This window comes from Lupinus angustifolius, chromosome LG18 (genome assembly GCF_001865875.1).
Source record: "Lupinus angustifolius cultivar Tanjil chromosome LG18, LupAngTanjil_v1.0, whole genome shotgun sequence".
Lineage (NCBI taxonomy): Eukaryota > Viridiplantae > Streptophyta > Magnoliopsida > Fabales > Fabaceae > Lupinus > Lupinus angustifolius.
The window spans coordinates 14630465-14646405 of NC_032026.1; the positions used below are offsets into that span (position 1 = coordinate 14630465).

Here is a 15941-nt window from a genome sequence, read left to right on the forward strand (position 1 = left end):
GCTAATTCCTTTTCAAATATAATTTGTTCCCAGCCAATAATACAAACATCTTCAAGTAAAGATGATTCATTTTAACAAGTCAACAACAATCTGAGCAATTGTATATAGTCATCGAGATGTCAAAATTTCAGTCTCATTTTTCTGTTGCTAATTTTGTACTCAGTTAAAAACTAACAAGCAAAAATGTACATCTTGTTAAGAGGTAATAGCTTATATTAGTTGATCTATAACTTTTATATTTAATTGATCCATAGCTGTAAGATGTTTCACTTTCAACATTATAATGATTTTTATGTGATTCAAATATTTCAAAATGTAAAATAATTGCTTCAATACAATGGAGTTGGGTGACATGCATGTCTGGCCATCACTACTTATTACAAGAAAAACAATATCACAAAGTAAAGATTAAATCAACTGGACATATGTGTGATGATGACTTATTTCTTTTACTAATAAATCATTCTTTTCTGGTTCTCTACTGGTTCTTTATTGGTTCACTTGTACCCCTGAATCATATATATCTCCAGCCTTCCAATCTTGGGGTATGTCATTAACAGGAACAACCCATGTTTCTTCTCCTCCTTCTTCATCACTAAACAACATCCTTACAGACAAAGGTCCACTCGGCGCAGATGTTGTAGTCCACACTGCTCCATGACTCCGATCCAGTAACTTGCAGACAAAGTTCTGAGTCTGAAACGAAGTTGATGATATTAGTCATAAATTATCATTATCACCTGTTATCTGCAATGCTAGGAGCTGAAATAATTTGTACTTCTAAATTGTAATACAAGAAAGGTGAATGATTCGGTTGGGCAATTAAGGTTGTCTGAATTCCGATTTCAATATACCATGAACTGTTTGTTAAAAAAAATCATCATTGTTTCGTTACAGATGAGCACCTGTTTGTATTCTTATTTTGTATATGAAAACAGATTTATAGAACTTTTCAAGAACAAAACAATTTTCATCCCAAGTTCAATAAAAAGCTCAAAACCAAACATGCTGTTCTTTAAGACATTGGACACTCAAATTTCAACTACATATTTAGCTAGTTAAAAAACAGTTATTCAGCACAAGAATTTGACAAAATTGTAAGTTAAACAAGACCAGGAAAGCAGACATTACCTCACACAGCTGCACTGCTGTTATGTCTCTCCTTCCTTGTTGATACCTTATGACAAAAGCCAAGTAATGAGGGTTGCCACTGCTCTCATCTATTTTGAATGTTATGTTTTTGTTTGGGTAGCTGCATGCAACTCTGCAGAGAAACAAAAAGACTAAATCCTAAGTGAACTCTTCAATTTCATGAATACTTGCAGTTTTACACATTAACAAATCAGCAGAAAAAGAAAATAATAGTGCTCTATGTAGAAAAATGATCTTAAGAAGAAATGTTTTGGATTATCATAATATAGTTGTTTCTTACCTTCTATATTCAATACCAACCACTCCAAGGGCTAATAGAGAAGCAGCTGCATCAGTGGTTTGAGCCATCCTACCAAAGGCACGTTGGCTAAGAATGAAATCAGTGTTATCACTTGAGCCTTGGTCTGTTATAACAACAGTGGAACCCTTGTCTGAGCAAAAGGCACTATTGGTACACCTCACCTTGTGATTCACCAAAGTACAACATAATGAGATTTAATAAATCATTTTCAAATTAACTTTAGATGTATATTTCTATTAAGTTGCAAAGTCCTGTTGAAGAGTTATGTGTATATGTCAAAATATCACATGAAAGACATAACAAAAATAACAATAACCAAAATTGCTGGCTATATATCCACACATATAGGTTAGGCATTACTTTCTCTATTACTTTCTTCATAAAATATGCATATTCATTTACCTCTTTGAAAACATGCACGGTAAGTTTATGGCCTAGAACCATAATGTATATAAGCACATAAACAATGCTATACACCAGAATAACAATATCATAAGCATCATTTTCCTAATACAAAATTTTCACCAGAAATAATTCCAACTTCACTAGCATTTTTGCACTCACCTGATAACAAGCACCACATCCAACACCATCTCTATAAAGATTAGATGCAGCTGAAACATCCCCACCATTTAGTGTAGCACCAAAGGAACCAAATCCACATGCACCTACTACAATGAATTAAAAGAAAAAGCCCATATATTAGTATATGATAGAACAAGTTTATAAATATTAGTGCATGCATGTTTGTGTTTTTTTGTTACCCTTTTATAGTTTTCTTACCATCTGTTCCATTATCTTCAGAATTTGGGTAATATGTTGCCCGAGACTGAATAAAACAATCTGTGCATGAAGTATCAGCTAGTGTTTGCAAGAAATTGAAAACCAAGGTGGTAGAAAGCACAAGACACAAAAGATAGAGAGCCATGTAGGATAGAAGGGAAAAAGCAAATGAATATGTGGAAATTAAGGAAAGCTTGTGGTGTATATAGGTAACTAGATTTCCCTTATTTATAGAGAATTTGATCATTGTTACCAACTTTGACATTCCATTTTGAAAATAAAGAAAAATATAAACCAGTCTGAATGAGTTTTGTTACAATTGCTTGTCAGCTACCTACTTGGACTACAAGAAACTCATGATGTTGAAAACCACTTTCTTACATCCCACAATGTAACAATTCTCAGCCATAGCCATTTGTTTTGATTGGTCAATTAGTTATATATCCAATAATTAATGATGAGAGATATGTTTTTTTCACGTTGGTACTCGATTGTAAATAAAAAAATTACATTTTGTTTTGTTTTTGTTTCATACCGGAGAGGATCCGGACTTGATTATGATATACTTTGTATAACAAGTGAAGAGATATTATCTCCTCTCCAACCTTCCATAACTCGATTATGATATACTTTGTATAACAAGTGAAGAGACATTATCTCCTCTCCAACCTTCCAAAACTTCAATATTTTCTGTCTTTGACAATTTGTTGCATATTTATATGCCAAAGTAGTAGTATATTTTCACTTAATTTCATTTCTCATAATTGTTTGAGGTCAAATTATGGCATAGATTCAATACATAACTTTACTCAATTACACACAAAGTTACTCAGATTAAGTTAATAAAATGATGTAGCACTAGGATTATTGTTAAATTTGACATAACTTGTTTAAGCATGTCTAATGTTATTCAAAGAGAATTATACAAGCTATGAACATTTTGACTGTGAGAGCCAAGTGAGAACACAAGGTTAGGTAAAAACCAAAGATTAAATTGTTATGAATGTGAGAATATATAATAATATGAGAGAAGTTAGGTCCTTGTGCACTTTGATAGTAGACCTATATGTAGGCATATTCTAGTGTTCTCACTTGGCCAAAGTGCATAATGAGGAATTGATGTGGGAAATGCATGAAAAATATCCATCAAATTTAGATGATATGTTTCAAGCTACATTGCACGAGGACATAATGCAAAAGGTTCTAGCACACTCTCTTTGAAGAACCACAAAATGACATTGGTCATTGGTAAGGTTCCTAAGGTCTCCATTTACCAAATTCTTAGCTTTTCTCTGTAGAAAATGATATTACATTCTTTTTCGTACTAGCAAGGGTATCCCTTAACATTTGGATAAGAAACTAATGAATGTGTAATTGCCCCTCCCAATAAGTGTCGCTCAGAGAAATCCAACCTTTGACATTTTAATCATCATGTGATCTAATGGAGTCTTACATCACCAACGACTTGTTGGTACAATTTCGTTTTTATAAGTTAATATTTATAGAATCACATAATCACTGTTTTTATTGTCTCAGAAAAGTCTTGTATGGTATATAAAATTAGAAACTGATAAGTAACTATGCACTAAAAAAGCTGATCTCATACAATGTGGGCCTTTATAATGATTCTTAGGGGTCACCATCCTTTAAAGTCATGGCAACCACCTCTAGCTGGGTGAGTAGTATAGCCCCTCTTGAAATTTTAAAGTCACAAGGTCCTACTGCCTAGTTTTTGTAATATTTGTGCAGAGAACTTTAGCCAATACAAAAGTTGTTCTATATAGAGAAACTTGTAAGCACTTTCTAACAAGTATAATCACTTAAATTAATAGATGATAAATGTAGAGGTATAGAGATAGATACATTTATAATATGGCCTACACAACCTTATTCATTCTGTAGAATGTATTGACAAAGGATGCATATAATTGTGGTGACAAAGAGTGGCATCATCTATGACATGGAAACCACTTCTTCCTGGCTTTGGACCCAGTTGGTAATTATGACTTATGAGTTATGATCAAATTGAGATGTTAAGTGATGGGGAATGGGGATCATCTGTCCCAAAATCAGTATGTCCCCTGTCCCAAGCCAATAGGATTTTTCCAAGTAATGCACATATGTTACTTTAAGTTTTTTATTTTTTTTTAATGAAGTGTCAATTTTTATTGGCCGGGACAGGAAAATGGGACAGGAATGAGGACAGATAATCTGTGTCCAGTGATGTGAACATTAATCTCAAGATTATCAACTTGCATTGCATATTTGCATTCTGTAGAAGTTGGTAACCCTAGTTAGTTATATAAGGCTTTTGGGTGCTTTCTATATAATAATTTTTTAGTGATTGCATAGTCTATATACGTCACCATAATAATACTTAGGGTTGAAGCATATGAAAACAAGTAACCAAGTAGAAACTACATAAATCCTTCCATACATTAGGTGACAGTGTGAAACTTTGCTTATTAATAATTTACAAGCAACATTACTTTGCTGATTTTATATTATTATATACGGTTATTAGTAACAATGTGTTGGTCTAGTGGTCTAAGGTTCCGCTAGATTTATATGATGATCGAAAACTCAATGATTCGATTCCTGATAGTAACATTTGTTAGAAGGAACAATCACGTACTCAGAAAATGATTAGTTTCTTACCCATTATATTTTGTTGGTACTACCAATAATATTATTCTCTTACTTTATGAATAAGGAACTAATATTTTCGAGATACGTGATTATCCCTCCAATAAATTTCGCTTTCAGTAATCGAACTCTTAATCTTTTTCGTCATTGTAAAAATCTAACAAGATCTTCTATAACTAAATCGACGACTTGCTGATATTGATTAGTAGTATAGCTTGCATGTACAAAATTAAAATTGACGACTTCCATTCCACATGCAATTAATCCGGCTTTGTTTAGGGCGAAGCCCAATAAGAGCAATTGCCATTGGACGATGGAACTCTCATCAAAACCACCCACCATAAGAAGTAGAGAGCGACTCGGGCTTTTGGGCTTGGTGGAGTTGAAAGTTCAAAGCAAATACATAAATGACATGGTTGATGGCTTATATATTTATAGGTGAAGATACACTACTCAAAGTAAGTTTTTTAAATTTATCTCATCATAACCATCAATTCTAGAGAAATTTAATTGTTTGAATTAGTAAATATATCTAAATTGATAGTTAGGATGAGGAGTAAGTTTAAAAAATGTACACTTATTTTTTTTTAATGAAGTGTCAATTTTTATTGGCCGGGACAGGAAAATGGGACAGGAATGAGGACAGATAATCTGTGTCCAGTGATGTGAACATTAATCTCAAGATTATCAACTTGCATTGCATATTTGCATTCTGTAGAAGTTGGTAACCCTAGTTAGTTATATAAGGCTTTTGGGTGCTTTCTATATAATAATTTTTTAGTGATTGCATAGTCTATATACGTCACCATAATAATACTTAGGGTTGAAGCATATGAAAACAAGTAACCAAGTAGAAACTACATAAATCCTTCCATACATTAGGTGACAGTGTGAAACTTTGCTTATTAATAATTTACAAGCAACATTACTTTGCTGATTTTATATTATTATATACGGTTATTAGTAACAATGTGTTGGTCTAGTGGTCTAAGGTTCCGCTAGATTTATATGATGATCGAAAACTCAATGATTCGATTCCTGATAGTAACATTTGTTAGAAGGAACAATCACGTACTCAGAAAATGATTAGTTTCTTACCCATTATATTTTGTTGGTACTACCAATAATATTATTCTCTTACTTTATGAATAAGGAACTAATATTTTCGAGATACGTGATTATCCCTCCAATAAATTTCGCTTTCAGTAATCGAACTCTTAATCTTTTTCGTCATTGTAAAAATCTAACAAGATCTTCTATAACTAAATCGACGACTTGCTGATATTGATTAGTAGTATAGCTTGCATGTACAAAATTAAAATTGACGACTTCCATTCCACATGCAATTAATCCGGCTTTGTTTAGGGCGAAGCCCAATAAGAGCAATTGCCATTGGACGATGGAACTCTCATCAAAACCACCCACCATAAGAAGTAGAGAGCGACTCGGGCTTTTGGGCTTGGTGGAGTTGAAAGTTCAAAGCAAATACATAAATGACATGGTTGATGGCTTATATATTTATAGGTGAAGATACACTACTCAAAGTAAGTTTTTTAAATTTATCTCATCATAACCATCAATTCTAGAGAAATTTAATTGTTTGAATTAGTAAATATATCTAAATTGATAGTTAGGATGAGGAGTAAGTTTAAAAAATGTACACTTGGAATAAGTGAATCATCACTCGATATTTATTATGCGTTTATTTGCATGTTGAGTTTTAAAGGGAAATGAAGAATAAATTAGAATTTTAGAATTATCTCACAAATGTATTTCATTTCCACCAAAATCAAACTCACAAATAGATCTCAAAGTATTTTTTTTGGTAAAGAAGTTTTTGTGTGAACTTTATACTCTGCTTACTAGTTAGAATGTATATAACAATTTTATTTTTATTTACCTTTATTGATAATTAATATTTTCAAATTACTTCTCTAAATTAAACATGTCGCCATCTTTAGATGATTTATGGAAATTTTGGCCTATATATTTTTTATTTATAAGAATATTAATATATGAATATTGAATTAAGAATAAGTGAGGTTGAGAACAATATGTAAATAACATAATAACAATTGTAGTGATAATATGAAAATGTTAAGTTCAGCTTTAAGAACTGACTATAAGAAGTTTAGAAAAATAATTCTGTATATTAAAAAATAAGTGTTTAATACATGAAGAAAGTATGGAGTTGGTTTTGCAATACTTGTTTACACAACAGAGGCTGAGATTAAAAAAACCTATAAAATAGAGAATACAAAAAATGGCATTGATGCATGAAAAATGAGGCAAAATTGACCAAACGCCAAAAGAATATTCGGATTCCAAATTCCGAAGTTGGCTACAAAAAAGGCTTCTCATTTGTCAATCAATTCTGAACCGTTCAAATTTGTTCTTTGCTTCCCAAAAAATCTCCTTGGTTCAGTTCACATGCTCATATACGCTATTTAATGATGTACCATTTATTATTTTATTTTAATAGTATGTAAATCTCTTATCATATAATTTAGTTTAATAGTTAAATGTAAAAGTTTTTTATATTATTATACATTATTATGTCATAAAAATATTGTTATTAAAGTCCCCAGCTATTTTAATATCAACTAGAAAGTAGAATATTTAAAGGAATTAGAAAAGAGAAAAGAAAATAAGAAAAGATAAGGTGGAGAGCATGATTCTTTGACACATTCTTAAAGGAAAAAACATTATGCATTTATGCATTAACAATCGACCAGTTTTATTTATTGTTATTGCTTATTCATCATGTATGTTTCATTAGTATTGGCTTTTCAAAAAAAATAATAATAATATAATTAAATGGTAAATGATGTAGTGTATAAATCTTCGTGTGGAGAAGATATTAATAGCTATCTCAAGTTCTCAACCCCTTCCCTCTTTCTTCGTATACGTTTCATAACATTGATGGCTTCTTCCGCCAATTCCCTCATCGATAGGTAACATTTTTGTCTTCTTCATTTTCATTCTCATTATTCATTCTATTATTAATTGCTCTTCATACATTATGAAGCATCTTATAATCCTCCTTTCATGTTCACATTGATCTGTTTTTGTAGTTAGATCTTTAACAAATGTACAAAGAAGATGAAGTAACTAACAATTTGTGTCATTTACCATGAAATAGGTTAGGTGCTGTTTTATATAACAAAGTATGTTCATTGTGTTGCTTCAATGTTAACTTTTGTGTATCTCATTGTGGCTTAATAAAACATAATACCAAATCTCCCTGTGATTGTGTATCTCTCTCAAATTCATTGTCTTTGAATCAAATCATGACCAGGTGCCCTACCCAATTTCCCAATCTAGGGTGTTGCGCTTCGATGCTCTGTTTCTTTCGGCTTTCTAGCCCGCGTTGATTAGAAGGGCAGCCCAGCGTAAAAGACTCGCATCTAGTGGGGTCGGGAGTTCCCCGTTGATTGTAAAAAAATAAGACGCTTTCATGAGGATCTGGAAAATTCAGCTTATCCTTAAAGCTGAATGCTTCCACTAATAATAGGCCAACCAAATAAACATAAGAATGTTAGAACTTAGAAGTGCTTTTTATTATAATTTTAAGAAATATCTTATAATCAGATTATATGTACCATTGCTTTACTTGCCTAGTTGCCTTTGCTGTTATAACTCTAAGAATTAACATTGAATGCCCCAAACTAATGAATTTCTCTGTCATGATTTCGACATTGTTGTCTTCTTGTTTAACTGTCAACCTGCAATGGTGCTGGCATACTAGTGATGGGAGGATGTGCCTTACTTAGTGATTTAGAAACTCTAGTATATTGCCATATTTGATTCATTTGCAGCACTTGTCATTAACTACCTTCATTTTGTAGCAGCATTAAGAGTTCTCTCACCAAACTTGCACCACTTGAAGCAGTTCTCTTCGATATAGACGGAACTCTTTGTGATTCTGATCCACTCCATTACTATGCTTTCCGTGAGATGCTCCTAGAGGTGGTGTTTCTTATCTTAGTACCAATGTTTTAAGGCAATATATATTTAGAAAATAGGCATTACATTGTTTTTTATTATGATATTTATAATCACCATGGCAAAGTACATAGTTGGTAGTTGTAGAAAACTAACATATCTTTTGAGGTTCTCAGATTGGTTTCAATGGAGGTGTTCCTATAACAGAGGAGTTTTTTATTGACACTGTTGCTGGCAAGCACAACGATGATATCGCCTTGGCTCTCTTTCCTGATGATCTCCAACGAGGTTTGAAGTTTGTAGACGATAAGGAAGCATTGTTTCGGAAGTAAGCCCCACTTTCTTTTCTGTTCTTTTCTTCTGTGGTTTATTTGAAGCTTCAGAAGATAATCATGTTGATGAACTTTCCAGATTGGCAGCAGAGCAAGTGAAGCCTTTGAATGGCCTTGATAAAGTGAGGAAATGGATCGAAGATCGTGGTTTGAAGCGAGCTGCTGTTACCAATGCTCCAAGAGCAAATGCAGAACTTATGGTCTCATTACTTGGTCTCTCAGATTTTTTTCAAGCTGTTATTATTGGCGGTGAATGTGAACATGCCAAGCCTCATCCAGATCCCTACTTGAAAGGTCTTGAAGCTCTAAAGGCATCAAAGGATCACACTTTTGTATTTGAGGTTTGCATTTTTTTGCTACCTTATGATATATAATTTATTCTTGATTTAGCTTTGAAACATGTTCTGGACTGTTTTGTTGTAGGATTCTGTTTCAGGGATCAAAGCCGGAGTGGCAGCGGGGATGCCTGTTGTAGGTTTAGCTACTCGAAACCCGGAGCATTTACTGATGGAAGCCAAGCCTGCTTTTCTGATCAAGGATTATGCTGATCCAAAATTGTGGGCAGCTTTGGAAGAACTTGACAAGGCTGGTGCACATTAACTTCGAATTACTACTGCAAATGACAAAAGCAGGTTTCATATGAAATCACAGGATCACATGGATAATTTTGTTATAGGGGATGAATATTACTAATCCATAATCAATGTTGCTTTCAGACACACAGCAAACAGTTATATTCTATTTGCACTTTGTAATGTCATTGTTGTCTACGCTAATCTGGGTGAAGCCCAAGGAAATTGTAATACAAATTTAAACAACTATGCCACAAATAATTTACAATTTTTTTAGCCATTAAATAAGAGCTGGACTATAATTTAGATTTATCACTATCTTTTCACAGAACTGTGGAACAGTCATCCTCCTAATTTAGCCAAATCTACCATTGTTCTGAAAAGGGACAATTTTGCTAAGTGGGGGCTGAGGAAAATCTCACCTTCAGCACCCGGAAATGATGTCACTCACAAGGAATGTGTCTCTCATTTTAATATTTATCGGGTGATAGCAATAATATCCGTTTAACTTGTAGTTGTAGAATTCCTCACCTGATATAAAAACATGAACTCCCTCCCTTTGCCAATATCCAACTACATTCTTAATGATTCTTTACAAAATGGGTTGCTCTCACTCACTCTACCAATCTGTGAATCTAATTTCTTTTGCCTCGTTGTTGATGATAAAAAACTCAGAAATTTGTATCAGAAGACTTTCTTGATGACTGATAAATTTATCAGTTTTATAATTTATTAAGTATATTACTTCTCCTTGCAAGCTTACCACTTTTGGGTTACTCAATAATAGGGCTTAAGGATACGGCAATGCATAGAAAAACCATTTACAATAATCAAATTATTTTACTGTAATCAAGGTGAGAACAAAAACTCGTTCTCTATTTTGAAGTCCTCTTTTTCTTGCATGCAAGAGAAGCAGAGCCCACTACACAAACAAATGAAGTAGATGTGCTTACCATTTACCAAGTCTCCCAATTCTTTAGATTTCAAGCTTTGAATAGAAGACATCAAGGCCACACAGGGGTGAGATACAACAAACCCATTATTAACAAGATGGATTGTTGTAGTAGAATCACTCTTCACCATATCTTCAACATGCCCTTATGCCAAGTAATAAGCAAAGCACTGAAAATTCTTGATAGCTCTCTGCTAAGTGAACATTGGGAGAACCCAGATTTTAACAGCCAAATAGCAAAGATCCAGAAGCCTAACGAAAAACTCATTTGCAAATAGCCTTAGCCTTATTATTTATTATGGAAAAATGACAAGTATCTCAAACAAATACAATAACCATTTAAAAGTTATTTAGCTCACGAGCTTTACTCTCTCTACACCAGTAGAATGTTCAGCAGACATTCATCTCAAGCAATACACAAGTGTTATGAAGCCAATGGAATAGTTTTCAAAATGACTAAAGGGTTTATTTTACACGTTTTAGGAACATTAGGGATGAAAATACACCTTTTTAAATATCTGAGACTAAATTGCACATGACCCAAACTTAGGGTGTTAAAAGTACATTTTTTCCTAATAATGTAAAGTAAAGACCCACCATCTTAAAAGTAAAATGCATGGGAGATTTTATTGGAAAGCCGTTCAATGTCAAGTTCATTATATTCTGATGAATCCTGTCAGCTGGACATAGAAAACCACGAAAGGAGAAGGTATGTCAAGAGGTGTTTCACCCTAAGAATCGGTCCACAAGTTTAGCCACACTGTTGGCTAGGCTATCTGCTGTCTCCTGTGTGGATGCCTCGGCATATACACGAACAACATCTTCGGTGCCAGATGGTCGCACAAAGCTTCGACCATGAGGGTATTTAGCTGTAAAGCCAGAAAAGAAAATAGTGCAATATCAGTACATTTAGATTCTATTCCATTTTTCTTGCTAGAAGGCATTGATAGATGGATGAAACTTAACGTTCATGCAATGTTGCCAAGCCAATTGAACAGCATAACACTATCAACATGATCCAATAAACAACGAGCAACAACTTTTCAGGAGCTGTCTATGGTAACAATAGTTTATGCATTACTTTTCCTCCTTCACCCTCTCCCTAGATTTCATTTGTGGCTTTGTCACAGGTTTTACTTGTTTCTTTTTCGTTTGTTTGTAAAGATATCTTATCCTCTTCCTTTGTACTTTTCAATTCTATTATACTAATATTTCTGTTATTATAAAATAAAGCTGCAAATGCTTTGAGTAAAAACATCACAATACATGTACATATATAAAAACAAGCCGCAAACAAATCTTGAAAAATTGGCGCGGAGAAGCACCATGCCTCACTCATTCTATTAATGGGGAGAAATGCAGCTGCTCTCCATGTCAGAAAAGTGGTCCAAGACTGCTGTTTCAACACCTTTTTTCTCCCACCAATCTTAGAAAATAGAATCTCCCAGCAGTTGGCAACTCACAAGTCTTGACAGAACCCACAAGTTTCAAACAAAAACATATATGGCATAAAAGACAAAAAGAGAATGAACAAAGAAGATACCAGTTTCCTCATTGATAGCTTCTTGTAGACCAGGGGGGCTCACAACTACAGTTTCTGCATTTGCAGTAACAACAGCAGTTCTATCGGCAACTTTAACCTGACAGTCAAGAAAAAACCAAAGCAAGCATTGGTCTCAAATAGAACAGTAAGCACATGCTTAAGCCCTAGGCTACTTGGCAATTAGCCCGAATAGAAATCATAACAAATAAAATTAAGGGAGTAAAGCTAAGATATTAAATTTGAATAATAATAACTTCACAACCAAGATGAAATGTGAGATTTTGGGATTAAGCATAGCCCCAGATTGCAAATGTTAGTAGTCAAGACAGAAGATGATAATTGATAAGGCATGAATTGAACCTAATACATGCAAAAACAAAGACTTCCATACTAAGTTCAAACAACTGCAAGAGAAAACTATTGAACCCAAAGGAAATAGGATATGGGTTATAACTATGATTAACATTTCAGGTATTGCAGGACCACATAATCAAAACTGAAGTTATGTACTTCGTTATACAAACAAATCATTCTCTTCAATAGGAAAAATATAAGGAACATATATTTATGATCCAGATGAAGCTTCTGTCTTAAGTACAACAACTCTAGTTACAAAAGAGATAAAAGATAATAATAACTGACCTTGAGCTGCCTGCTGGGTAAATCATGATAAAGATCATTCCATCTATGTATTGACCATTCCATGTGCTGTAATATGACTTCCACTAAGAGCAATCCACTCAAAGCATCTCCAACTGCTTGGTTGATCAACTTACTGACTGCCAATAATCTCAAAGCAGCCTTTTCCGCTTCTGAACCTGGAATAAACAACCAAACGATTTCTCTTTCATTCTGCAGTTGAATCTTATAAGTGAAATGATAATAATCAGAAATAACTGAATAAACCTTTGGATCCTGAAGAAAGCTCGTTACTTCTGGCCTCTAACCATCCTGTAAAATATTCTGAAAATAAGACAGTTCCATGGCCATTTGCCTCAAAATAGATGCCAATGTCAAATTCAGCAGCTTTTTCATGCAGATATTTCACTCCAGTTGGAGTTAACTCGACTTCAAGTCCCAACTGTTTAAGGTAGCCAGTAGATGCTCCATTTGCATAAGCAGTCTGTACAACACCAAGACGGGCTTGATGCAAGTTTTTTATGTCTTCTTTCTCATTAAGAATGCTTAGTTGCTCCCTAATAAATAAAGAGAACAGGGATAGTATCTTGTCCCCATCAACAAGATCAATTGTACCATTGCTTTCAGGTTGTACAGAAAAATAAACAAGCCTATCAGCATCTCCATCCAAACTAGCACACCTGAAAACCATAACTAGCCCAATAAGCATTAACCCTGATAAATTAGATAAATATAGCAATGCTTAAAGGATGTGGCTACTAAATCAGGTGACAGGTCCATGTTCTCCATCTTTGAATAAGGCCTGGGAACTAACTCTAACACATCCACATTGCCAACCCTACCAGTAAAACAACAAAACTAAAAATCAGATGACTGGCTACCCAGAAACCTAGTCTTCTTAAGTCAAATGGTTTCTGTTCATTATATTGGACATCCCGCTATCCGCTATCCCGTTTTTTGGGGTTGACTAGGATGCCCTAGGATCTGGGATTGACTACATAGATGCAGATTGATTAAATTATTCACAATCTCTAGTTAAAAAGATAATCTCAACTGTTTTGGAAGAAGATTCCTGAGAAGCAGCCAGATATACATTTAATTTCGTATAAAAATTCAAGCAACACATGTATGCCAACTTTACTTTCAGCATCAGTTGATGAACAGACTAACCTTATCCCAGCATCTTTGGAACCAAAGCCATGTGGAACAACCTTCTCTTTCTGAACATAATCAGCACCGACTCCATCATTCAGTACGCCTCCATCCTCACTGCTATTCCGAACCTCAATAACCAGACCACTCAACAATTTCTCCAAAGCTTTAAGTTTCACTCCACCTACACCATTAGCTCCATCCACAACCAATTTCTCATTCGCCCCACCCAACTTACTTCTTTCACTTGGGATCAAATCCAGTAAGTACCTGATCCAATCATAAAACGGTCCTAAAAGAATATGTTCAGTGATGACTTCAATATGAACAAAAGAAAGGAACAACAAGGAATTATGAGATTTGGAATGAATTGGGGTAACCTGAACGAGCTTGAAAGCTGTTCAAAGTAATCTTGTTCTGATGCTTTCAGGCCCTTATTTCTAGCACGAACCATCCAATGTAGTTGTGGAGTTGTCAAAATACCCATGTCCAGTGCAACAGCTCCAATAATTGAAGTGACGCCCTTCAGTTTTATCCAATTATGAGTTAAATTGACCTAGAGTATACGATAAAAGAAGGTACAAGCTAAACATTTGTTTACGGCGATCATACTTGTCTAGCTGCTTCAAGCAAATCATCTCCGCTTGGCCTCGTGTCTCTCCCCAAGAGTACTTCAGCTGGCCTGATCCCATCAAATGGGATGTTTTCTTTCTCGACAAATTCATTTATCAACTGTTGGTAATGATATAAAAGTAACCACATTAGTTGGCATTTAGGAGTTACTATGATACATTGGTACTCTAAAATGGTTGCCAAACATGTAGCGGATACATATCCCGTACCAGTACTTATCATGTACTTAAATATTAATACTCACTTGATGAGTAAATAAGCTCTATCACTCAAAGTTGTTTGATCTCACAACTAAATGAAACATATTACTACTTCACCACATTCAAATTATACACCTTCGTTATTTTTACATACTCGAAAATTGAACTACTTTACTGAGTTTCATTTTTAAATATTTAGTACATGAGTTTGACATCTATGAACCATTACTATAAAGTTTTTTACACAATCATTCATTCATTTGTATTATTTTTTATATTTTGACAGGTGAATGGTGATGAATACATAACTGAACATGTAAAAAGCCTTACAATGAGAATGCATGTACATTAAACACTTAAAACATTAGGAAAATTGATATATCTAATAATAATATGATTACTTAAAATGAAATTAACAAAAATTGTGCTAACTTTGACGAGTTGATGAGGAGACGTGGCATTAGCTAGGGCATCAGCGAAAGGCTCCCAATGCTGAGAAAGCATGCCACCGCTAGGATCAGCGATCTTGACGCCGTTATCGGAGACTTGGTTATGAGAAGCAGTAATCATGACGCCGATAACAGATTTGGTTTTAAGGGATCTGAGGGCTGCAAGTATCCCAACTCTGTAAACGGTGGATTGAAGAAGCGATGCATCGGCTCTGAATCCAGCAGTGCCGTATGACAATTTCACCCCTGCGATGCGAAAAAGATGAGAGTTAAGGAAGAGAAATGGAAGAAGAAGAAAAAGAGTAGGAAATGTGAGAGAACCTTGAGGGGGCGAGAAGCGAGAGCTTGTGTTGAGAATAACAGAACTCTGTTCTTCGTTCATTGTGGAAGGAACTCGCGAATTTTTACTTACCAATCATCATTGTATAGTCACACTTAACCAAGTAATTAATGTTACCATAGTAATTTTGGTTTTCTCAAACATTTTTTGTGCCACTTCAAAAAAATTACAAAGTTTTGTTTAGTTGATTTTTAAATTCATTGTTATTCACAATATCTAACTCCAATTGACCGTGTAATCTACTGCAAGTTACCTCTGTCAAATTAGTATTTGGTTGGTATTGAAGTTTTTGCTTCACATAA

The 15941-nt window shown here is 34.2% G+C and overlaps 3 protein-coding genes across 5 annotated transcripts; 1 reads left to right on the forward strand and 2 right to left on the reverse strand.

Annotated features, from left to right (window-relative positions):
- Window positions 271–2452, reverse strand: LOC109332607 (expansin-like B1). Its single transcript, XM_019567592.1, has 5 exons — window positions 2237–2452; window positions 2018–2124; window positions 1433–1614; window positions 1132–1264; window positions 271–696 (listed from the first exon to the last, which is right to left on the reverse strand). Exons 1-5 carry the CDS (start codon window positions 2379–2381, stop codon window positions 490–492), a joined length of 774 nt encoding a protein of 257 aa, XP_019423137.1. The 5' UTR covers window positions 2382–2452; the 3' UTR covers window positions 271–489.
- LOC109332608 (haloacid dehalogenase-like hydrolase domain-containing protein Sgpp) lies at window positions 7731–10019 on the forward strand. 2 transcript variants are annotated; one of them, XM_019567594.1, is made up of 5 exons: window positions 7731–7836; window positions 8734–8851; window positions 9004–9155; window positions 9239–9500; window positions 9583–10019. In XM_019567594.1, exons 1-5 carry the CDS (start codon window positions 7805–7807, stop codon window positions 9757–9759), a joined length of 741 nt encoding a protein of 246 aa, XP_019423139.1. In that variant the 5' UTR covers window positions 7731–7804; the 3' UTR covers window positions 9760–10019. The 2 variants fall into 2 exon arrangements, with proteins under 2 accessions (XP_019423139.1, XP_019423138.1); XM_019567593.1 differs by having other exon boundaries at window positions 7737–7836; window positions 8731–8851.
- Window positions 11030–15735, reverse strand: LOC109333180 (phosphoacetylglucosamine mutase). 2 transcript variants are annotated; one of them, XM_019568507.1, is made up of 10 exons: window positions 15621–15735; window positions 15283–15545; window positions 14630–14749; window positions 14398–14540; window positions 14036–14287; window positions 13133–13545; window positions 12869–13044; window positions 12227–12323; window positions 11387–11552; window positions 11030–11349 (listed from the first exon to the last, which is right to left on the reverse strand). In XM_019568507.1, exons 1-9 carry the CDS (start codon window positions 15679–15681, stop codon window positions 11410–11412), a joined length of 1668 nt encoding a protein of 555 aa, XP_019424052.1. In that variant the 5' UTR covers window positions 15682–15735; the 3' UTR covers window positions 11030–11349; window positions 11387–11409. The 2 variants fall into 2 exon arrangements, with proteins under 2 accessions (XP_019424052.1, XP_019424051.1); XM_019568506.1 differs by having other exon boundaries at window positions 11033–11552.